The sequence below is a fragment of the Coturnix japonica genome, chromosome 26, assembly GCF_001577835.2.
Source record: "Coturnix japonica isolate 7356 chromosome 26, Coturnix japonica 2.1, whole genome shotgun sequence".
Lineage (NCBI taxonomy): Eukaryota > Metazoa > Chordata > Aves > Galliformes > Phasianidae > Coturnix > Coturnix japonica.
The window spans coordinates 2,163,393-2,187,632 of NC_029541.1; the positions used below are offsets into that span (position 1 = coordinate 2,163,393).

The window sequence follows — 24,240 nt, forward strand, 5'->3', positions numbered from 1 at the left end:
CCCGTGGAGCAGAACATTAAAACACTCATCAGCTTCTGAAGCAATTCCCTTCCTTGTGCGGGTCCCAGATGAACGAGGTGATCCATTGCTGCTTTATACACTTGGTGCAATAGAATCTCTCCCTGAGAAGGAATGCTTGCTTTGCTCCTCTGGGAAGCCTTGCTGTATGTGTGCAGCTGGCCACATGTTTCCACCAGGCTGGGGCTGCTGCAAAGCATCTGCGTCCATCCTGCAAAGCTCAGCAGGCTGAACAAATCCTCCTATTTCTAACAAGATATATTGGAGCAAGATGGAATTGCTCACCTCAGAGCTCGGCTTAACAGGGACGGCTGGTCAGGTGTGTGCTGGAAAGAGGTGGCCATTCATCTCCTATGGGACACAGCAGCACAGCTGGCATTTCATCCTCCTCACAGGTGCAAGAGCGATGGTGGTTCCATAGGGAAGAGGTGCTGTTCTCTAGCTTAGCAGAAAAGAAAGGCTTTGTATTTACAGCAGTATTCCATATAGAAGGGCTGCTCCTGCTTTGCTGCTGCTCTGAATACCTTCAGCTTCACTCTACTGCTTTGTATCTCATCTTTTGCAGTGGTTTGGGGGCAGTGTCTGACCCAGGTGTCAGCATTAAGGAACCCTCTGAACAAAAGCCCTCTGGAATGCAGTTTATGTGACAGAGCAATGCACTGGACAAAGAATCATCTGGCAGAGCCTGCATTAAACCATCCTGGCACTGCAGCATCCTCCTGTGCACCCAGCGGTAAATCAGGAAGGACGTTCACTGGAGTGATTTAGTGGGATGCTTTAAATGGCACATAAACGTTTGCATATTGCTGCGAGCGTGGGAGCAGCTTTTACAAGTGCTAGGTGTTGTTATTTTTGTTTGGAAACCATGTTCTCCTTAAAATCAATACCACAAAGGAGAGTACAAGAGCAAGCGAGTTAACTTGCTACAATGGTCTCATTACTGCCATTAGCAGAGGATTGTAAGCCACAATGACAGCCCTACCAGCTCCAGCTGTTACTCTCACTTGGCATAAAGCTGCACTTGCTTCATCCTGACAGATCACTCTTATCTCTGACCCTTGCTTGGAAAGTTGTGTTTTCTCCTCCTACCTGGAAATAAAACATGTTCTAGCCGGGCCTTTAAGCCATAAAAATAAGCAGAAAAATCACCCTGAGCTTGGCTTCAAACACTGCCCATAAGCACTGTGTCATCCTATGCTAGCATGGAGGGCAAGGAACGTGGCCTATCCTCAGCTATTAACCCTGTGCATGGAGTTGGTGACTTCATGACTGTGCATGTCACAGTGGGTTTGCTCATCTGTCTTTCTCTGCCTGGATTCTGCCTGTGCATTGAGTTCCTATTGCTCTCTGGATCCAATCCACTTTAGGTCTGAGGCCTGCCCTGCTGATGGGGGGGATGTTTAATTCATCTCCTATCCAGATTTAATGTCCTATAGGTGCCGCTTATCTCTCTTCTCCCCACTTTCCCTTAACGCTGTGTGATTCCCCAGTTAAATATGTACTGTTCTCTCCATACCAGTGAGGCTCACAGTTCAATTAAAGATTTACCAGGTGGGCATTGGCATCCATGGAGCAACCCTAGGCCAGCACAGAGCAATCTGTGTCACTGCACTGGGACGAGGCAGCTCATGGCAAAGCCTCATCACTGCTGTAATATTCATCACGAACCGACTTTGTTAGATCAATATTTTATTGGGAAGGTTGCTGGGGTAATTCATGCTCTGAGCATCCTCCATCCGCCAGAGCGAAGCCTGGACTATTAGGAATAATTAACTTTTTTTTTGCTAGTTACCTTTCATGAAGTTGTAAATCTTTAATGCTGGCTGGGAATTTAATAACGGAGATCCGAGCAGTGACCTCAAAGCTGACAGCAAGGTTGGGGTTGGAAGGGGGGCAACTGGGAGCACAGTGAGGATGGAGGGGGCAGGATCTGTGCTCCTCCAGCCCAACTCTACTGCACTCACGCAGCTGCTTTGCATGGAAGGAAAAACCCCAACATATCCAGTAGAAAAACCCAGTATTTCAATGCAAGCTGCTGCCACCACCATCCTCTATGGGCTCTTTCTCAGCTGCTGAGCAGCACTGAGAATGATGTTTCCAAGCAGAAAAGGCTGCTCTCCATCCAGCCCCCCCCCCCCCCCCTACACACACACCAGGATCTTGGGATGCACCACAGCCTCTCCCCCCTATAGCAGATGTTCCCCCCTCGCCCACAGCCGGCTGTCACTGAGCTGCATTATTTATCCACCCGGTAACATTTGCAGGGATTTAGTGTTTAATAACTGTCACTCCAATCTATCTTGCCTTAATCCCCCCCCTCAGATCTGGCGTGGTGGCAATTTTAAATATTTATCAGCTCCGTTTGCGTGCTCTCTGCTCAGGTTGCAATTTTCTCGTAATTAAAGATTTACAAGATGCTACGTGAGGTGTACAAAGGGTTGGTAAAGACCAAAACCCTCCGGCGTTCATGCTGGAAACCTGTGGCTCCCCATAGGTTTTCCATGGGTCTGAGTGATGGGGCAGCCACCCCCATGCATCTCCAAGCAGGTTTTGCTGCTGTTTTTCCCCACTGCTGCTCTCAGTGTGACTCCTCACGGTGCAAAGCAGCTTTCTGCAAGAGATGGGGCTTTCAGCCCCGTTGCTGTGGCTTTGCCCTTCCAAACCCTCCCACTGCTGCTCTCCCTGTGGCTCATTGCTCCTCCCAGCTGGACTCCAGCTCCTTGTTTCCTATCAGCATCCATTTCTCATTAGCAGGAGCCCTGCCATGTGCAAACCCAAACTCAATTCCCCCTCCCTGCCCCTCATTAGGGTTTAACATGGCTCCAGCATCCGTAGTGCATTGCCATGTTGTGACAAAACAACCCTATGTCCCCAAACCTTTACTCCTTTGGTGAACCCCCCCCCCCCAAACAGGAGGTGAGCTCTGAACACCCCAGTGCAAGGTGGGGAGGAGCATCCCAAAACACAGAGCAGGGACTGGAAATTAAGCAATGCAGCTAATTGCAAAGCACCCCCCTCTCAACACCAAAGAGGTCAGTGCTTGCCTAGCTCAAAGCAGATCTCCAGTTGCTCTCCATCAGTCTGATTTACGGGCACCTCATTGCCCACCTGAGCTCAACTGAACCCATTTCCTTGGTGGTTGGCTCAGGTAGGAGCTGCAGTTTGCAAAGTGCTGAGCAGCTCTTTGTCTGTTTCCCCATCTTCAGAGCATTGCAGCAGAGCAGGGAGAGGTGATGGAGTGTTTGGAAGGAGGGATGCTCACCGTGGAGATTGACAGGTAGGTCACCTGCTTCATCCTAATGGCATCATGCATATGGATCACACTGCTGACATTTCCTGGGGAGGTTGGGTGTTTTAATTCAAATCATTCTGGAGGAAGTGCTGGAGGAGAGGCCTGCTTTGATTCCCTAATGAACCAATAATGATGTGCCCATTGCGCTCCTCTGGGAGCCTGAAGGACAGGGATGTGGGTGCTGAGGCTGCCCAGCAATGGGTGCTGAGTGCAAGGTGATGCTGTGGGGCTGCATGAAAGTAGGGCCCCTCTAGAAACCTGTTTTATTAGGAGCTTAAAATAGAGCCTGGCATGCTGTGTTTTCAGTTGGCTTTGTCAGAAGCTCTGTTGCATGTGGGATCTGTGATGCTGCTTGCATTGAGAAAGAGGAGGAAGGATGGAGGGTGGAAGAAACAGAAATGAGACGTGAGAATCCAGCCCTGGATCTGCTGTGACAGATGAGGGTGGTAGATTGAAGAGCCCTCTGGTCGAGGTCACACACTACTTTCCACTGCAGGCTCAGTCTCTGAGCAGGGGAGGATCCATGAGCCCTATAACACTTTGCAGCCTCTATAATTCACCCTGAGAAGCTCATTCCTGGCCTGATGCCCCCGATCAGGAGCTGGAAATGGCACAATAAGTTACAGAGGGGGAATTTATGGCTGGGCTGGTGCAGGATGCTGAGGTTGAGCCCTGCAGTGAGGGCTATGGGGTGCTGCCCCACGGTGCTGCATTGGCCCTGTCCACGTTCCAGAATGGGGACAGGGAATGGTTCCACCTGACGCAGCACATTGATAATAAACAGCTGCAGCAATGAATAGTGGATGAGGCACCAATGGTGCTTTCCAGCTGCTGCCTGCAGCCAGGTCTATGGGTAAGAGATATAAATGGTTTGAAAACAGCTCCTTTTGGGGGTGAGGGGTTTGGGATCTCCCTATGGCAGCATGGAGCCATCTCCTGCTCCAGCTGAATTAATTGCATGCATCTTGCATTTCAATCTCTGTTTTGCAGCACTGCTTGTTTCTCAGCAACTTTTTCCATGGGTTGTAGCAACCATTCAGCTGAACTGTGCAGGGCGATGGACCCCATTCATTTGTGCCTTTAACTGACTGTCAGAGAAAGCTGGAGAGCAGATTCCATGCTTTCCCTTCACCTCTCACAGTGTACAGTGGTGCAGGGGCTGAACTGTGCTGGATCCCATTCCCTCCTGCATCTGAAGGAAGGTTTGTTACCGTGCAGCCCTCTCACAGCACAGAGATATATACAGAAATATGGAAAATAAGAATAGAAAAGCAAGAATATCCTTCCTCCCCCTCCCTTTCTCATTCTGTAACATCACCCACCTAAGTTTACAAAACAGCCATGAGATTGTGCTTGCAGGATATGAGGTTGCAATCAGCCATCCCTATGGGGATGCCCATTAAGAGATGCGTCACCGCTGCCACTTCTGCTCTGTTTGCCCACGTGGCTGCCACCCATCCCCTCTGCTTTGCTCTGGGGGATGGCAGCAAGGAAAGGCCGGGGCAGTGGGAAGGAGCAGGGGGTGGGTTTGTGTCTGATTGCTCAAGAAAAAAACAAGAAACAAAGAAAGCAAAACATATCCTGAAGGGAAAAGCTTTTTTCTTTTGTATTTCCAAAGCAAGGACTGTCCAGCAATGGAGCTGCCCTCGTTGAGTGCCAGGGCATATGGGAAGGGGTGACCTGCTGCCCATCCCTATGGCTCTTCAACCATCCCAGCTGTCCCAGGGCTGCTTGTAGGAGCTACAAGTGGATCCAGACCATGTAGAGCTCTGCAAGCTCCGTGGCTGAGCTCTGCTCCTCAGTGTCCACCCTGCTGCTTTGTCTCTTGGCCAAGTCCGTGATATTACTCCACGTCTTCACTTTTTGTTCTGTTTTGTTTGTTTTGTTTCGTTTTGGTAAAAAATAGTTTCTCCCTCCCTCTTCCCCCCCCACTCCCAACCAACCCAACCAATGTGACAGCCTTCAGGAGTCCAGGGGTGCTGCCTGCACCTCCACAGCCAGGAGCTGCCCACTGCGTGGCCCCTGAGCCCAATGCTGGGCGAGACGGGGGTAGACCACACGCACGGCCCCCCCATCCCACAGTGCATCCCCAGCCCTCCTGGACTCGTCCCCAGAACCACAGCGAGCCACCAAGCCAGTGGCCAGCAGCAGGATGCTGAGGGCCAGCAGTGTCAGGAGGCACTGCCTGTCCCCAAAGAAGCGGTGGTGGCGGATGGCCTCTTTAGTCCTGGCGTTGACGCATGCCACCTTGGCCTGCAAGTCTACAAAGGCCACGTGCAGGCAAGCCCAGTATTCCGTGTCCTGGTGGAGCCGGGTGATGTTGTACGCGTGGGTGCCCAGTGGGATGCGAGCGACGTTGGTTGTGTCCAAGCTGGAGCTGAGCAGGAAGCTGGACCAGGTGAGGTTGGAGGAGACGGCGTTGAGATGTGGCTTCCAAGTGAGAAGGATGTGGTAGGGCTGGACGTCCTGCACTGCCAGCTCCAGGCTGGCCTCGCTACGTGGGAAGGAGCTGTTGACCAGCACGGTGATGCTCTTGGTGTCTGCCCCCAGCAAGTTGTGGGCCACGCAGGTGTACAGCCCGGCCTCCTGTGCTGAGATCCCTGTGATCTCCAGAGTCCCTTCAGGGTGCACCTTGTAGAGTCCATCATGTGCATAGGGGATCAGCTTCACCCCTGAGGGGGTGACCCAGTAGATCTCCGGGTCCGGCTCTGCCATCGCCCGGCAATGCAAGGAGATGTTGTCACCATCCATCACTTCAAGACGGGAGGGAAAGCTGCTGGTGGAGATGAGAGGCAGACACAGATCCGTCATCTCTCGGAAGGGGACATCCCGAATGTGCCTCCTCTTGAGGTCGGGGGGCTCAGCACACAGCGTGGACTGAGGCTCAATGAAGCGGATGCGCATCTCGGTGCTGTTGACCCAACGGATGACGCAGTCACACCGGATGGGGTTGCTGTGGATGCTAATCTCCTGTAGGTTGGGCAGGGACTCGACCGTCTGCTTATGCAAGGCACTTAGGGCATTGTTGTTGAGCATGAGGGTTTCCATCTGGGGAAGGTGGTGGAAGGCGTTGGGGTGGATGAAGGACAGCTTGGGGTTGTTGGTGACATCCAGCTTGGTCAGCTCGGGGAGGTTGATCAAGGCGAACTTGTCAATGGACACCAGCTCCTCCATGTTGTTGAGCCCCAGCTCCTTGAGGTGCAGCATGTTGGTGAAGTCACTCTGCCTGACCCTCTGCAATGGGTTTTTGTTCAGATCCAGGAACTTGAGGCTGGGCACTCTCTGCAGCGCCCGTTTGGGGACGGTCACCAGCTTATTATCATAGAAAGAAAGGCTCTCCAGGCTGCGCAGCCCCTCCAGCGCATAGTCTGAGATCTCCCGCAGGTTCATCCCAGCCAGCACCAAGCTACGTAGATTTGACAAGGGCCTGAAATTCATATCCAAGATAGCATCCACCCTGTTGCCTCCGATCATGAGGATCTCCAAGCTGGGCAGCATCTGGAACCAGCGGCTGTCGACCATCCGCAGGAGGTTGGAGTTGAGATGCAAGCGAAGGAGGTTGCTGAGGCCAGCGAAGGCGCGGGGTGCAATCCTACGTAGTTGGTTGTGATTCAGATAGAGCTCCTGCAGGCTGCCCAGCCCTGGGAAGCTGTTATCAGGCAGCTCTGTCAGCCGGTTCTCCTCCAGGTGAAGACTGAGCAGCTGTGGCATGTTCTTCAAGCCGAAATCCCAAACGTTAGAGAAACTATTCTGCGACAGGTCCAGCTCCGTGAGGTTTCTGAGATAGTCCAGCTCGCTCTGCTCCAGCCTGGCGATGTTGTTGCTTTGCAGAAGCAATGTCTGCGTCCCCGCCGGCAGATCCTCGGGCACAGCAGTAATGAATAAATCATTGCAGTCCACAGTGTTGGCCTCCCGGTATGCAGAGCGTGGGGTGTACCAGGGTCTGATCTGGCACACGCACTGCAGAGGGCATTTCACCTTCCAGGGTACGATGGGGATGGCAGCAGCAGCCACTATGCAGAGCAGCAGCGAGCTGCCCTGGAAACCTCTCATTTTTGGGTTGTGGGATTGGCTTCCTTTGGTCAGGGAAGGCTCAGGGAATGCAGCAAGAGAGGGGCATGGAGTGACCGTGGTGGGGAGGGGGTCTGCAGGAGGAGATGCCCCAAGCGAAGCCCTCGGAGCAATCAGCCCCCACTGCCCTGCCTGGCCTCCTCAGCTGAGGGCACATCACCCCCCTGAGTGGGGCCAGTCTTCTAATCAGAGCTTCGCCTCCTCTTCCTCCCCAGTGGGTTCATTGTGGTGCTCTGCTGCATTTTCCAGGTTGTTCCTCAAGATCTTTCCTGAAAGAGGACAGACAAGAAGCTGCGTTAGGAGAGAAGTTGCACACACAGCATGGGCTGGAGAGGCAAAGCCCATGCACAGGACCTCCAACACCAGCCCCAAGACCTACTAATACATCCCACTTCACCTGCTTTGTATCAGCAGCATCATCCTTCCCCTCCCAGCCCAAGAGGTTTGGATGTTGGCTCATGGTTGCTCTGTGCTACCAGCAACCAGTGCACCTCTTAAGCCCATCTCATCCTCTTTAGGACCCTGGCCAGGAGAATCCTATCCCAGCTGCTCTCAGGAAATCAGAGGAGGGACTGGGAACCATCCAACCCGAACCTTGAACCTCAAAGCTTAAAGCACTGCTAGGATCTAATTAACAGGACCAGGAGTCGCTGATGCATTAGAGGCTCCTAGAAGAATAGAGAAGCCCGTTAACCCCATCCCTGCTGGGTGCACCCCCTTGTTCTCCTTATAAAGGGCTTACAAACAAACTTTAGTCAGCATTGATTCAACCAAACCTGATGCCAGAATCGATCCCTGCACCGCCTGCTGTGGGGGCACTGTCTTTAAAGCACCTCCTGCAGGACCAGCATTAAAGGAGAGGAAGGTGGTATTGATTTCTGCCTCTTCTGATGGACCCTCATCTTTCTTAAGTGCACGGGCACTCCTGTGGCTGTAGATCTCTCTGGTCATTATACCATAGTCAAAACATCATAGAGTTTCTTTCTCCTTAAGAAGAATATATATGGAAGAATATAAATGTGTGTATATATGTAATGTTTCCTTATGGTTGTAAAGAAGAGCCTAGAAAAACAGTCATGCCCAAGGCTGGCTATGGAAAGCCCTGTGTGTGAGGTGATGCTCCAATGGCCCCAGTGGTTGTATAGCAAAAGAATCCAAATTAGCTGTGATTTTCTGCTTGGGTTTCTGGTTCTGTTGGGCATATTCCCCATATGGATCAGGGAGGGCTGATGCTGTGCACACAGCATTGCATGAAGAGGCAGCAGAAGCCCAGAAATGGGGGGAAGGGAGGGGGGGGGGGGGAGAAAAAAACAAGCCGCAACACAAAATAGCAAAGCAACGAGAATGAGAATTGATGAGGCACAGAGAAGGGAAGAGTCTTTTCATCAGCAAGTTTGCTGGATGAAGCCAGGAGATAAATCACCGCGTGGAAGGAGCTTTGGTTGCTGCTGCCTCTCCTGCTGCCTGGCTGTGGGAGATGGATGGCTGCAGCTAAGCAGGCTCCCTGCCCTCCCCTCTCCCTTAGCAGCAGCAAGTGGGGCCGATGGTCCCCATGGTGTGCAGTGCTGTGGGGAGGGAGGTGATGGAGAACCTCTGGCCTTTTTGCTCTTTGCTCTGGAGGAGCCAGAGGGGGATCCAACCTTTGTGTGCAGGGAGCAGGAGGGTGGGAACACACAGCTCTGCAGGGCTTTGCAGCCTGAGATGCACACACTTGCTCCAGCCCAGCATGATCCTCTCTGTGCAATGAGACATTGATATCAGACCCGTGTGTGCATCCCTCCTGCATGCGTCCCCACAGGGGTGGGAAATGATGGAGCTGTGGGTGCCCCTGTTCATTAATGGGACTGGGACATGATGCTCTATAGAGGTCCCTTCCAACCCCATCCATTCTGTGATGTGAGGGATACAGCTTAGTGTTATAGTGGTGCTGATGGTTGGATGTGGTTGGATCTTAGTGGTCTTTTCCAACCTTAATAACTCTATGATTATTCTATGACTCAAGGATTCTCCCCTCCCCACTGTGGCCATCTGCCAATGCTCCAACCAGGTCTGATTTCCTTCCAGCTCTCCAGTAACGATGGGTAGTGCTGCAATGTGATGGAGGGGAGGGGTGAAAAGAAGAGGGGCTCTCCCTCCAGGCTCTCAATCTGTCGTGTCCTTACAAACCTGGTGTACAAAGCAATGGCACAGCAATGCTCAGTGTTCCTGGAAGCCAAACACCTCCCCAACCCTCCTGCTGCAACCTCGTTCCATAGCACTGCTGGCTTTGCAGCATCAATACCCCAAGGTAGAAAAGCAGCTTCTCCATTCAGCACAAAGCATCCAGACCTCAGCAGTGACTTCGCTGCCACGTCAGTAAATAAACCAATAAATAAATAACTCCAAATCCACCCAATCCTTTTGGTAACGTGGCAACTGCCCGGCACTGCCTTTCTCATCTGTATGCTTCGTCACAGCCCCTCACCATCCGCCGGGTGAGTGCTATGGCAACGCTGTGGTCTTTAAACACAGGAGTTTGTGCTGCGATCGCAAACAGCATTAGGCAATTTAATTAAGCAGCTGGCAAAGGGAAAAAAAAAACCAAACAACTTTGCCTGTTTGAAGCGTTTTATTAAATCCAGGGGCATTATGCAGCTCTACGCCCTTTTGCTGCATGGTTGGAGGGGATGCTCCTATCCCGGCCCTTTTGCAGCTTCAAAGCAAACAAACAGCACCGAGCAGAGGGTGGGAAATCCTACATGCAACCAGCAACTGCATTGATAGGGTAAAGCCGTGCTCTGTGCTGTTATACCCCAAAAAGCATTTGCACAAGGCAGGGAGCAGAGCTCCCCAAATGCTGGGCTGGGTGTTTCTTTCCTCTGTTAAGCCATGTATTGTGCAAGCAGACTGGGACGTTGCTTGCTGCCTGAGGGCCTCATCCAGCAGCTCTCCTGGCAGGGAGGGAGATAACAGTTGCTTCTGCTCATCCAGGAAGAAGCCAGCAGATAAAAAGCTGCCGGGGAGTGTGCAAAGCAAACAGCTCCACTGCTGCACCTCCTATCGCTTCCATCCACCCGCAGCCGGCAGGCAGCAGCCATGCTCATGCCCTTATCAGACTGCTGCTCCAACACCCTCCTGCCTTCCCCAACCCCAAGTGCTTTGGATGGATTTTAATGAGGAGGGTTGGGAAATGAGGCTGTTCTTCCTCATCTTTTTGCTTTCAGGCTCTGGACCCACAGGTGGCTTCTGTGCTGGCCCTGGAGGGGTCCTGTGCCATCCTCCTGTTATGGGATGCCCTGAGGCCGTTTCATTGGGATAACTCTATTAGGAGCCCTGGGGCTGCCTGGTTTCAGGGTTGGTCTCAGGGTTATCGTGTGCATTTGTAAACGTCTTTCAAAAGCAAACTGGAAGAGCTGGCTGATCTCCCAGCTGGATCTTAGGGAAGATGGATTCTCAGCCTCGGCTTGTGGCTGAATCGTTCCTTACTCTGAAATATTGGTGTCCTCAGCAGACCCCGTGCTGCATTGGGCAGCATCTCAGTGCGTTTTTGGATGCTGCTCACACGACTGGCACGTCTCTGGGCTGCAGCAGGGCTCAGCTGTGCATGGCCACTGCAGCACGGTCCCCCTCCTCCTCAGCATCCCATTGCAAACAGCCCAAACCCAGAGCATCCCCAGTGCCAAAGGATGGCAATGGGAGAGGTGGGGATGGGATGGGATGGGATGGGATGGGATGGGGATGGGATGGATGGATGGGATGGATGGGATGGGATGGGTGTGGATGGGATGGGATGGGATGGGGAGGGGATGGTGGGATGGGGTGGGATGATGGGATGGGATGGGGATGGATGGATGGCATTGGGATGGGATGGGATGGGATGGGGATGGGATGGGGTGGGATGGGGTGGGATGGGATGGGATGGGATGGGGTGGGGTGGGATGGGATGGGATGGTGGCTGCTTCCCATCCTGCTACCACCGACTTCACTCTGCTGCTGTGCTCATCCTCCAGTTTGCTGTTTGCCCTTTCCAACTGTTGCTGCACTGTCTCTGTTTCCTGAGTTCTATCTCCCCAATCTTCTTCCTGAGTGGCAATAGCTAATTTAGAGCCCTTCACTGTGTAAAAGCCTCTGAGAGCCTCGTATAAGGTTCCAAACACCGTTTGGCTCCTTCAACACCCTCAGGCTTTAGAAAATGCTATCTGCTATCAGTGGAGCCCATTCACCTCCCTGCAGTTCTATTGCACAGGACCCCATGTGAGACCCCCACACCTTGCAGGGATGCTGCTGTGCCCCTCCATCCCTGCACCATGCCCTTGCCAGCATGAAGCTCTGTGTTTTTGCACCAGAATCTTGCTCGTGAGGTTTGGCTCCATTCTGCCAGGTCTGGAGACAGAAATGAAGGCTTTCTTCCCCCAAACTCTATACACAGCAATGGGGTGCACAGTGCAGCATCAGGGAGCTGTGCTGCAGGCAATGCCTGTCCCTGCTTTTGCCTGGCAGATAAACAGCCCCGGTGCTGCAATGAGCCACGTGTCTCCTCCTGCCCGCTGCGCTGCTCAGTTATTGAACTGCCTGGAAATCACCCCCAGCTCTTTCCTAATGAGCTCGCTACGGACCTGCTGTCCAAGCCTGGTAGGGTGAGCTGTGCCAACGTGCATCAAATTGACTCACAGCAAAGTGGGGGCACTGATGCATTCCTCTGAGCCCCATTCCAACCCCTTTCCCAGCTTCCAAACCCTGCAGCCCACCCCCCAGCACGGAGCTGGGCAGCAGTGGGATGCTACAATGCAGCCTCTGTGCTGCTGAACGCTGTGCTCATGTCACTCATGCTATTAGCAGAGCCCTTTTCCTGCCATTTGCTGTCATTTTCTGGTGGCTGACAGACACCGCTGCTTCCATGCGACAACCACGGGGCCATGGGAGCACCAGGGATGGGAAGAGGAGGAGGAAGGGGCAGCATTTTCATAGGGGGAGAAGGACACAGTTGGATGCTCTCAGCTTGCAGTCTGCTCACAGCCTTCTGTGCTCTGGCTTTCAGGCTATGGGGTGGACAGGGGGATGGGAAGGAGAGAAAGTAATAGGGGAGGGGGGGGGGACCTGGAAAATCAGGATACTTTAAAGGTAGCAAATCCAGGAGAGCTCCAACACTTGGCCACAGTGCTGAAAGAGGGGTGAAGGCTCTTACAGATCTCTGCTCTGGTTTTAGGGTTTTTGCTCTGGTTTTAGGGTCTGCAGGGCTTCATGGTTGTGTGCCCATGGGTGACACCATGGCTTGTTGCACTCGGAATTGGGAGTAGCTGCAATGAATGGATGCTGAGTGCATGAGGAGTTGAGTGCTGAGACATGAAGCACTGAGACAAATGCCAGCTGCTTGGCAGAGTCCTGGCCTTGAAAGTGGAGCAGACACCAGTCCCAGACGGCCCCGTCAATTCCAGCTAATAAAAAGGATATTTCACATGTTGAACACTTTGCAGAGGCTTTAACGAGAGCAACAAAGGCTGCTCAGTGCAGATCAGGGGGTGCAAGAGAGCAGCACCCACAGGTCTCAGCCCACCTGCACCCATGGGACCACACAGCAGCTCTATGGAGCTTAATAAGGTGGGTCAGTGCCCCTAGAACAGCCCTGAATGGTGGCATTGAAACTGCTGTGCCATGCTATAGCCTGATGTCTGCTTACTTCTCATTTAGGCTTATCCAGGAGAGGGAAGCATCACCGGGAGGGTTAACTTTTCCCTTCTTCCCATTTCCTAAAGGAGAGATTTCATGCCATGCTGAATAAATAAAATAATGTGATATTACAAAAGACTGCAGCGCAGTATATTAGATAGCACAGCACCGTTGCAGGGCGTCTGTCAGCACCAATCACCGTGACTGATGACTTATCAAGAATGGACCTGACATTTCCAAATGAGCTGTTTTGATAGAGCTGTCATTCAAAAGGGGATCGAAAATAAAATAATAATAATAATAAAAGCAGCCGATAGGAACAGGAAGGGAAAATGGAAAACATTTGCCTCCTTCATCCCGCCTGTTTAAGGCTTCCCAGCTTGGCAGTGAGACAATGAGGTGCGTGGGGTGCAGTTCAGCAGTGATTTGATGCTGCTGGGGGAGCTCCATGCAGGAGATAGGGGGGGATGCAGCCATGCACCCTTCTCAGCTGGCATGGGGCTGCATTGCAAGGGGGGCTGCATTGCAATGCAGAGAGCAAGAGTGGGGTTGTGGGTGCTTGCCTCTAAATGGGTGCATGCCCTTAGGGTGGGTGTAGCTGCAGACAGAGCCCCTCTGGGCTTGCATAGGAGATGGGGAAGGAGCAGCTCGAGGTAATTTATTGCCATTGGAAGAACTGGCAAAATATTGTTTTCCTATATGCCCCAGAAAATGCTCTTTGCATGACTGAGCTGCTCGGAGCTACTCATCCATTCGAGTCACAGAGGCAGGAGGAAAAGGGGCTGCTCCGGGAGGAACTTTGGGATGTATCGTTAATGGTTGGAAAAGGAGTGTAAGAAGAAAAACAACCCGACCTGATGTTGGATGGAGGCATGTGTGTGGATAGCAGGAAGAAATGGTAATGAGCTCAGAACCCAACTGCCACAGCTCTGACCTGCAGCGATGCAGCTCAGCATCACCCTGCACCCTCCAGCCCCGAGCTCCTGCCCAATTAAGCACACAGCTTTAACGGGGTCCTTCCAGCCCTAAAGAGCCTCCACTGTTGGCTGATGGCTGTGCTGTTTGTCACTGCCACTTGTCAGTGTGGTGACAGTGGGAGCCGTGCAGTGACACTGAGACTCAGAGCAGGGAATGGTGCAGAGCTGATTTGGTCCAATAGAGGAGAACTACAGCCATCCAAATTGCTGTATGGGGCTGAGCTGATGGTTACAACCCTGGGTAAGGGCCCACAGCTCGCTGCCTTCAGCAGGCACTGGGGCTATTGAATGCTGCATCAATATAGGATCCCAGCATGGAGTGCATGGGCAGCTTTGGAGGAGCAAATTTGCTGTCTCAGGGCCATAGAATCACTGAGGTCCCACATCTTTGGGATCATTGCATCCAACCATCAGTGGGACCTATTGAGTCTATCTCTACCCATGTCTATTAATACCACATCCACACATCTCTTACATACCTCCAGGCTGGGGGGCTCCACCACTTCCCTGGGCAGCCCATGGCAATGCTTGAGCACCATCTGCATGGAGAGATTCTTCAAAGTATTCAGTCTAGAGCAGTTTTCCAGCCTATCCCAGGTTTCTCATGGTCACACAAGTCACATCCCTGGCTGTGACATGAGAATCACTGAGCTTCAACCTTCCCTTCACCAAGATCTGTCCATACCTGTGTTTGAATGTAGTGATACCCCAGGTATTTCAATCTATGACAACGTGAAGCATCTATATCTCAAACTGGATTATTTAGCTACTGAAAGGCTGCTTCCCAATGGTTTCAGATGTCACCCACCAAGTTTTAAAGCCTTATTTTCCCCCTTAAAGCAAAGCTATTGAATGTCAGACATCACCTTGTTTCCCCCCATGCAACTGATGCTGATGGAGAGCTGCACCCCAGCAGGTTCAGTCTCCACCACAATGGAGGAGCATTGAGGTTCAGCCAACTTCACCCATCACTCCTGAGGGCCCCACACAGCTCCCACCAAATGGGATCTCCCAGTACGAGGGGTGATTAGAGGGATGAAAAAGCCAGATGAAAACGCTATGGGGATGTGGGGATGGAGGGGGAGGGAAGGGAGGCATGGCTGGCGACAGCAAGGTAAAATCAGAAGGGTGCTTTGTTTCAGCTTAAATGACAACCCCCTGCTTCAAAGGGCAAGCAGAGAGGCTAACAGACTGTGACAAAGCAGAACGCATGGACATGGGCAGCCAATTCCTTTAAATACAGCTTTCTTTGGCCTTGATGTCTGCAAACAAGCAGCCTGTAATACAAATGAATGCATTACCCTGCACCCCCCACCATGGGTATGGCTGTGGTCCCAGCCCACCCCATCCCTATGGAGCCTTGATGTGAGGGGGCTGTGGGAGAAGGAGCGAGACGGCACCACTTAGCCTTCATTAGGCCAAATTAAAATCAGAACCGAGATGACAATTACAATTTGTGCCCGGTTAATTGTTCACCTCAAAAGCTGATCGTTGTGCAGATTGGGGAAATTAATTGTTTGCAATCCCAGGTGGGCTGGCTCTGAACTCTGCTGCAGGCGTCGAGCTCCTATGGGCACCACAGGCAGGAGATGTGTGTTGCATTGCTAGGGGGCTGCAGACCCCCAAACCTTTGTGCAACCCACCTCGAGCAGCTGCACAGTGGCTGAATTTGGTGCAGTTTGCAGCCTGGCCCCATGCATCCTTTGCAACGTGCAGCCAGCTCCATGGCTTTCACCCACTGGAAGGGTCTCAACCCATCGCTTGCTATCTCCTCCATGGGAGCACTGCTATCCTCACTGCTGGGTGACACCTGTGAGGTCCCATTCTTTCTGCTGGGGATGGGGGTGCTGCAGCCATTGCTGCTCCAGTCAATCAAACCCAACTCTTCAGAGCATCCTGCTGGGATTTAGGGTATATTTTTTATCCCCAGGGTGCTTGGGAAAGGGTGTTGTGAGCACTGGGGTGTAATTATAGCTCCTAATGAGGCTGCCAAAGAGGGGGAAGGTGCCAGATTTCAGCGGAAACGGAGACCTCCAGCTTCTGCCTTCTCCCACCCTGCAGGTTGCTGGCAGGATCTCGGCTGCGATGCTGCTGCGTGGGAGCTGGATCCCTGCAGAGCTGGGGCTGGGTGTGCTGCAGGCTCACCCATGGGCCAGTACATTTTGCAACCTGCAACTGGGTCCTTTGCAACCTGCAGCCTGGCCCTTTGCAATCTGAAGCTGGGATCCTTGCAATGTGCAGCTGGGCCCTTTGCAACCTGCTGCAGTCCTGCTTTTCCCCCTCTACTCCTCCTTTTCTCACCTGCAATTCCTAAAGCAAACTGCAGCTCCTTTCCCTGGATTCAGGGACTCTCAGACAGCTCCTGCAGTCCCAGCAGCCCAGGGCACAGAGCATGGAGCACTGCCAGCAGCCAGGCATTGGGACATAGTCACTCCTATGCTGTACACATGCATTGAGCTGCACCAACATGACAGCAATAGCAGCTCATAACACTCACAAGCGTGTGCTTGTGCCTTGCAGCGGTGTGAGTGCTGGAGAGACAGGTGCACGCCAAGAAATGATGGTATATGCATCCATGACATGCCATTGCCCTCTGTTGTATGCTGCCAATACACAAAAGCCCACAGATGGTCGGGGTGGGATGAAGCACGGCCTGCAGAGGGAACAGGGAGCAAGATTTTCAGCCCTTGTGAGCCTGACTGAGTGATGCAGACAGCTCTGAAGCTCTGGACACTGAGTCTTTGTGAAAAATCAAGGCAGCACGGCACAGGAGCTGGGACTGGTGAAGGATGCTCCCATCTCTTCCATTTATTCCTACATCCCTCTAATCAACCAAGCAAGCAGCACACCTGGAGCTGCAGCATGCGAGCTGCTTGTAACCTCCTCTCCAAAGATATGGAATCCATGGGGAAGTGTTCATTGCTCCGTGCTGCTCCTGGTCACCTTGAGTCCCCAACCCACTCAGCACAAGGCTCTGTCCCCATCCCATGGGTATCATGGCCCTGTGGCCAGCACAGCACTGCTTGGGGTGACTCCAACCAGGTGAGCCCAGCTGCATCACCCAAGAGACTCACCCCAGCTGAACAGCATGGAAACAGAAGGATCAATAGGAGCATGGCCATAACTCTCCCCCCTTCCTGCCCACACTGAGGCCATGGCAGCATCCTTCAGAGCAAGGATGCTCAGGGCAATGTCAAAAAGCCTTTTGAGCTCTGCTGCCCACGTGGCTCGCAGCAAATCCAAACTGCTGCGAGGAGGTTGTCACCTGGGGAACACACATCCATGTCAATGTGGTACAGGGATAAAGTCTCACCTCCCAGTTCAAGCACTGGGACAGCAGCTCTGGGCAGCTGGGTTCACACACTGCCCTCTGCCCCCAAGCCAGGGGATGCTTTAGGCTGAAGTGCTCTCACTGCAGCATTTTGATGCCTATCCCTTCAAGATGGATAAACTGCAGCTCTTTACATTCCCTTCAGCAGGTGGGGAAGAAGAGTTTATTAAACACAGCTTTAAAAAGAGAAGGAATTCCTGAGCGTAATTAAAATCTAAGCCACCATGGGACGTCTGCTGTTATTTCTCTAGAGATGCCTGTTGCTGAAGACAATATTTCTTCAGCTAAGCAGTAGTGCTGCAGGCAGGGAATGCTGCACAGGGGCATGGGTAGGGGCAGGAGGGCAGCTGCCTTCCTATGCTGTCTATGCTCATTAGGACACAACAGCCATAAGGAGCATGAGGATGGCACCATAGGTTGGATGTGGAGCTGCTCCCAGTAGCTGGTAGGGTCCTTCTTGCTCTCTGCTCACCCTCCAGATGCAACCCACAGCAGGGCTGCATGTATAAGCTGCACTCTGAAAGAGCCATGCAGGAGAGCTCAGAGCTGCATTGATAACCCCATGCTTGACCTCAGGTCCCACTCCATCCCCACAAGCTGCAATGGCAAATTGTGCTTAAGCCGCCCCAATAAACCTGGGTGATGCATTAATTGTTGGTCTTAAGCATGGGTTGAAAACAAGAGAGCGCTGATTTCTCTCTCCAAGCTGAGTTTTGCTTCTCAAAGTGCTGCCCAACCCTGCAGTGGTTTTGGGGTTTGCATGGGGCCCCTCTCATTTCTCTGCTGTCTGCTGTATCTGTATATGTCCCTCTCCATCCTCATATCCTCAGTGCTTTCCTCTGGGGAATAAAGAAGCTGCACTTCAGCACCTGCCTTGTGCAAAGGGCTCCAGCTTCTTCTGCTCCCTAGGAAGCTGTGCATTGGGGCAGCATCCCCAGCCCGATTCCATCTGAACACCCCATGGGATAAAACCATTCTTTGGGGCCAAGGGGAAGCAAAGCAACACCCAGCAAAGAGAGAGAGAGAAAAAAAAACAACACACCCAAACTGTGTGATTACTGCAAATGCCAATAAGTCATTAGGAATCACAAGAAAAATGTAGGATTGCCATAGCAACTGCCGTGCATGGCTTTTGGGGATGCTTCACCCCTTCCTAGGGCGGGGATGGAGGAAAAGCTCTGTGCTGTGGCATTGTTCCTATTCGGTTTGGGGGTACCTGGGAAGCAGAGACCAGTGGAGACCTCAGGGATCCTCCCAATGGGATGGAGACCATGGGGTCTTCCCACCCATACTGAACTGCTGGGCCATTTCTCCCACCTCTTCCATCCCCATGGTGCTGAGCCTCCTGCACTGCTCCTTTTCTACTGCTTCTATTGACAAACAGCAAAATGCAACCTCTCCATGTTCTGCTTCCCCCCTGCTTCCCTTTCCTATGCTCTCCTTTCACCCACAGCATCCCATAAGGGATTGCAGCAGAACCCTCTGGGTACCACAGCAGCAAAACCCCATTCCCATCCCCTCCTTAGCAGCAAGATGCAACAAGATGCCCCATAAAGCGAAGCAAAGGGAAGACGCTACTGGGTGGACATGAGCTGCTTGGAGCCTCTCACTGCAAACTTCTCCCCCTCCCTGCTGGGGTTTATCAACTCATTTAGCTCCATAATCCCATTACTGACAGGCACTGCCCAAGGAGACCATCTGCATCAAGGACACAGGGAGAACCAAGGCTGGCCCCAAGCCCTGGGCAGGGTGAATGGAGCAGCACAGTGCTGGCTGGGTGATGCTGTAGCATCCATCACCCATTTCTCTTTAAACACAGCAGTGACTTCCTAAAGGAAAACGACTTTGAATGCACATTCCTCCTGCTTGCCATCCCCATTCAGCATTTGGGAAAACAAACCAAAACATGATGCTGGGCTGCTCTGCAGCTCAGAGCTCCCCAGTGCAGTGTGACATAGAGCCAGCCCTAAATGCTGATCCTTCCCAGTGCTCAGTGTAGGGTCGGATCCTGCTGCTGCACGGTGAGTATGGGAAGGTCTGACCTGACTCTGGACCAATAGAGCATGGTGACCCATGCGATGCTGCACGAATCCAGCCATGTGAAGCCCAGTTGCCCAGCACTCAGCACACAGAAGGGAGGAAAACTGACTCAGGAATGAGAATTGCTTCTAAAAGCCTTCATTGCAAAATGCAGCTCCGGATCAACTGCAGCCATCTGCAAATCCGGATCAGATACCGCAGAGCTCTCATAGCAATGCCTGAACCCAATTGGACCCCTCAAGTCAAGCGAGCAGCTCTGGTTCTGCATTTCCAAACCACGTTTTGAAAGGCTGAACCTTCGAATTAGATTTAATTCTCATACTATGAGAGAGCGATGGGCACCCAATTAAAACACGCATTCCGGAGCAAAACAAATTGGTTCATTTTATAATGTTCCACTAAGAGAAAAGAAGAATTCTTGTTCTCTTCCCAGGTGCTACCATCGCTTCCTCTGTTTATTCCACACTGATGCTCTTCACCCACACAGCCCTGCTGGGATGAGTGGGGTTTCCCTGTGTTTCCTACCCCTAAACTAAGCTGGGATTAGTTCCCCTGTTGGGAAAGGCTGGTTAAGATGCAAAACCCCCTTTATGCTGATTGCAAACTTGGCACCGATGAAAGCTTTCACATTCAAAGCAATCGCTGCTGAGCACGGTGGCTTTGTGCAAAGCAGGTTTCCCAGTATGAAGCTGGAGATGGGGCTCTGCTCAGCTATGGGCAGTGGGAGGACAGCGTGGGCAGATCCTGACCCTGCACAGCAAGTTTGATGCTGGAGCTGCTGCTTTATGGCCGGTGATAAACACCACAATGTATGGTTTTATAATAGTGCTTGGGATGGGGTTTTAAATCCAGTGGGCAGCTCTGGGGCCCGGAGGGGTCAGACAATATGGGTGTATTTATAAGCTGCTGGAAGGGGAAGCTGACATTCATTCTGAATAAGGACGGTGAATAATTTATCACGAGTGATTTATTGACTAACTTCGTCTCTTCTGCCTGTCTGGGTGAAAAGCAGAGAGCCAGCAGCAGGCTATAAGGCACAGCTATGTCCCAATTAAACCCTTTGTGAATGGTCTGGGAACGGATCCCTATTTTCTCATGTTTATTTGTTATTTGGGATTGCACAACACAACGGAGCCGGGGCGTCATTCCCACTGTTTGCAAACAGCTCACAGGGAGCACGACATGAGATGTACAGGGGGACACAGGGGACTCTAAGGATCCACCCCCCCCCTCATGGGATGGGGGCATCACTGGGACCCCACTCCCTGCATCTCACTCCCCTCCCCATACAGTGAACAGGGACAGGGCTGTCACCCCCCTTCTGAACCCTGGCTGTTCCCAGCCATGACCGGAGTGATTTTCTCAGCCATTTACTCCCTTCCTAAACCCACCCATTGGAACAGCCTCTTATAAGCCTGCTATAAATTTATTCATCACAAAATACTCTCTGCTGTCAACTACCACTGAGCCACTGTGTCGCTGCCTGGGTGCTGGATGCTGCTTGGGTGTGGGGGTCAATGTGAAATGGGGGGGGGGGGGGACCTGGATGGCAACCGTGTGTAGGAGCCCCACAGGATGCAGGGGTTGTTTGGGGCATGGTACAACTGGTGGTCAATGAGGATCAACAAACAAACCCCAGCCCCTACATGCAGCCTCAAGCCCAAGGAGACCACCTCCCTACATAGAACAAGTTTAGGACTCATTGAACTGTGATATTTCTCTGTTCCCAATGCATTCCAGGCAAGCAATCCTGATCCTTGTGGCTCTGCCCAGGGCTGCGCTGGGAGCTACTGCTCGTGGTGCAGATATTTCCCCCTATCATAGCCAGGAGAACCAAAGTCATGGATATATCCCCATCATACCAAGCTGAGAAGGAACTGCCATGGGTCAATGCCATGCTGGCTGCTCTTTAGGAAGTCTACCATGTGCCACCCCATGCTCAGGATCTCCCTACATGCCCCATCCCTCCCCTAGGCAGATATTTAGGGTCACCAAGCTCTCAGCCCCAGAAGGGTCAGCGTGTCCCACCATGGGTGTTCCCACAGCTCAGCCCCAGCAGCTGACACTGAGTTTCTCATTTCATATTGCAGAAAATAAATGATATATATATAAGAGAAAGTCCAACCCAATGGAAGGAGCTTAAAATGGCAGAGGAGCAGAACGTGGCACTCTGGGTTTTGCTCTCACCCCTGCTCTGATGCCAGCAACAAGAGGGTGCCAAGGCAGCTCTGCACCAGTGCAAGGAAAGCTCTGCCCACTGCAAAGAGGCTGAATTGGAAGGATGGGGGTCTACTGCCATAGTGAGGAGGACATCATCTGTATGGCAGTGTCCCATGTCCCAAACCTGACCACCAATGATCAATGGGCACAAAAAGTCCCACAACAGGGAGCAGTCAGCACTGCATGGAACTTGCACTGACCCTGCAGCTACACAGAACTAAGGCAGTGTTTGCTTCCTAGCTTTGCTACGGGCTCGACCTGCAGGCTGCAGCATCAGGGCTGCTTGTCCTCCAAACAGCAGCAGGGGCTGGGTTCTAACAACAACATGGTGGGGAGGGTGGTGGGATGGGAAGGGTCTGTGTGTAGCCATGGGGCCCTTAATGCACAGAGGCGTGCAGACCCCAGGATCCTCAATAATCCCCTTTGCTCCCTGGGCTGGCAGCATCCTACAGCCACAGGAGGGGCTGCTCTGCTTGTATACAGCAGTGTGTGCATTGAGAATGGGAGTTAAGAAGGAGTAAAATCAATACAAAACCAGCAGAGAGATCATTCAAATGACCCCATGAGCTTCCCATACAGAGCAGCCCAAAGCCTCTTTCCTCCCCCAGGGGCCATCCTTGCATTGTGGGGCTGTGCACCCCCAGCACCCTGCTGCACATTGGCTGCACACCCACCACCCAGGGCTCCCAGTTTGCTTTTTTTCCCTTTGCTTTTTGCCTTGCTGCGCTCTCAGCAGAGTTGTGCTTGGCACCAAAGGGTAAAAGCAGGTTGGGAAGGAAGGAGGGAGAGCACAAGACCAGGCTGCTGGATTTGATACAGCCTCTTTTTATGCCCTAGGATTTGATACAGCCTCTTTTTATGCCCTAACTCTGACACTTTCTCCAGGGCTTGGGCACAAAGGGGTTAATGCTTGGAAGTGCTGCTCCTGGTGGGATCACATCCTGCTGGCATCCCAGTGCAATGCCGGATGGCTTTTACATTTCAGTCTCAGTGGCACCAATGTAACCCCATTACATCTCCCTGGGGATCATCACAGTCACCCCATTAGTGCCAGGGCAAGAATCAGCCCAGAGAGGGTTTGAGGATATAACCAGCTCCCCCTCTACTTCTGAGTGAAACCCTTCCCTGGAGCACCCTTTGTGCTCCTTGCCTCCTTCCTGGACCACTCACCATCGAGGCACAGATGCTGTGTGCACTTCCTATTGTCATCACCATTAATCCCAGAGATCAGAGAGAGAGGAAGGAAGGGTAAAACCCCAAACAAACAGCAGAACCACCAAGCACAGGAGCTCCCCAACCTTCCCCATTTCCCCCCGCCCCCAGAACCATAATGAGGCTGAACCCAACTCACCATTGGGGTCTCCTTCGGTCTCCCATCACCGTGAGCATCTGCTGCGGCCGCCGCTCATCGGGTGCGGGCAGACAAAGGCTGGGGGTGCGTTGTACCCATCAAAGAGCTCTCCAGTCCTATGGGGAGGGGAAGGGGGGGGGGATAACGACAACAACCCACCCCTGCACGCTGCCTCTGTGCTCTCTCTCAGCGCTCGATCTGGTGGCAGCAGGGAGAGAAATCCATCCTCCCCTCGCGCTGCAGGCGCTGCTGCCCCCTCCTCCTCCTCCTCCTCCTCCTCCTCTTCCTCCTCCCTTCTTTTCCCCTCCCTTTCCCCGTCCTCCTCCTCACTCGAGCCTTGTCGCCACGACGTGCCACCCACCCGAACCAGCTCCTGCTGCCTTAACTCCTGCAGCTCTGGTGAGCACTGTGACACCACACACCCATCTATGGGCTGGTGACATGGGCACAGCCATCCCTGGCACCCTCACAAAGCAATGCTACCCAACAGCTCCCATTAAGGTGGAGCTGCTTGCTTGCACAACATCCACAGTGCCTCCTGCACCCTATGGGGGCAACATGGGGACACTGAGAGGTGACAGGGGGGTCACACAGTTGGGATTCTTGGCACTGTGCTGGGAGAGCAATGGGGAGGGTGGTCTTCTCAAAGGGTTTCTTGCCTTCCACAGCCTGGTTCCTGGCACCAATCCTGTCCCCAGGTTGCCCTTGGTGACACTATGGATGCTCCTATGTGCTGAATACCTCCTCCAATTGGGTGGTGGCCACATCCCCATGTAGGATCTGCTGCCCATGGCTCACTTCTGGGATTCTTTCCCATTAGTGGGAAGAAATAGACCCTAACTGCCAATAAAAGCATGAGAATGGCAGATCTATCATAACCCAAGCACTGCTGTAGGGCAGGATCAAGCCATATTTTCCCCTTCTTTAACCCACAATCCAATCCTAATTTCAGTGGATTTATAAAGTCAAACTTGGGGTGCAGAAGCCTGGAGGCTGAGTCCAGAAGGCTGACTGTAGTCAGACAGAGAGAACTGGGGTTAATCACAGAATCATACCGCTATATAGATATATAGAACCATAGGATGCACTTTAAAGCTCAACCAGTTCCAGCCCTCCTGCAGATATAGGCACAGATGTGGGCTCCAACCAAGGCAGGATTCTTGGGTGCAAACCAGTGCAGCAGAGCAGCCTCAGCTTTTGTTTTCTTGCCAGCAATACTCCCCCCAAAATGCTTTTACCATCTGATGTCAGAGCCCTGCAGATGCCACTCGCCCCAGGGGTGACAGTGGCCATT

General features: G+C 52.5%; 2 protein-coding genes across 3 annotated transcripts in view; one reads left to right on the forward strand and one right to left on the reverse strand.

Moving 5' to 3' along the window:
- Window positions 1-8,328, forward strand: part of MDM4 (MDM4 regulator of p53) — a 29,200-nt gene extending 20,872 nt beyond the window's left edge. Inside the window, exons 11-12 of one of the 2 annotated variants that reach the window (XM_015884971.2) lie at window positions 3,225-3,295; window positions 7,631-8,328. In XM_015884971.2, the coding sequence (XP_015740457.1) occupies window positions 3,225-3,295; window positions 7,631-7,763 (204 nt within the window). In that variant the 3' untranslated portion in view covers window positions 7,764-8,328. Of the gene's footprint in view, window positions 1-3,224; window positions 3,296-4,300; window positions 4,789-7,630 lie in introns of those variants that run through there. The other variant, XM_015884972.2, reaches the window with a different exon arrangement.
- LRRN2 (leucine rich repeat neuronal 2) lies at window positions 5,119-23,173 on the reverse strand. Its single transcript, XM_015884965.2, has 2 exons — window positions 22,947-23,173; window positions 5,119-7,650 (listed from the first exon to the last, which is right to left on the reverse strand). The coding sequence occupies exon 2, from the start codon at window positions 7,361-7,363 to the stop codon at window positions 5,273-5,275; it is 2,091 nt and encodes a 696-aa protein (XP_015740451.1). The 5' UTR covers window positions 7,364-7,650; window positions 22,947-23,173; the 3' UTR covers window positions 5,119-5,272.
- Window positions 23,174-24,240: the final 1,067 nt, after the last annotated feature.

Bases quoted from the DNA above. Each gene is read 5' to 3' on its own strand.
- LRRN2 (XM_015884965.2), bottom strand. From the start codon at position 7,363: ATGAGAGGTTTCCAGGGCAGCTCGCTGCTGCTCTGCATAGTGGCTGCT.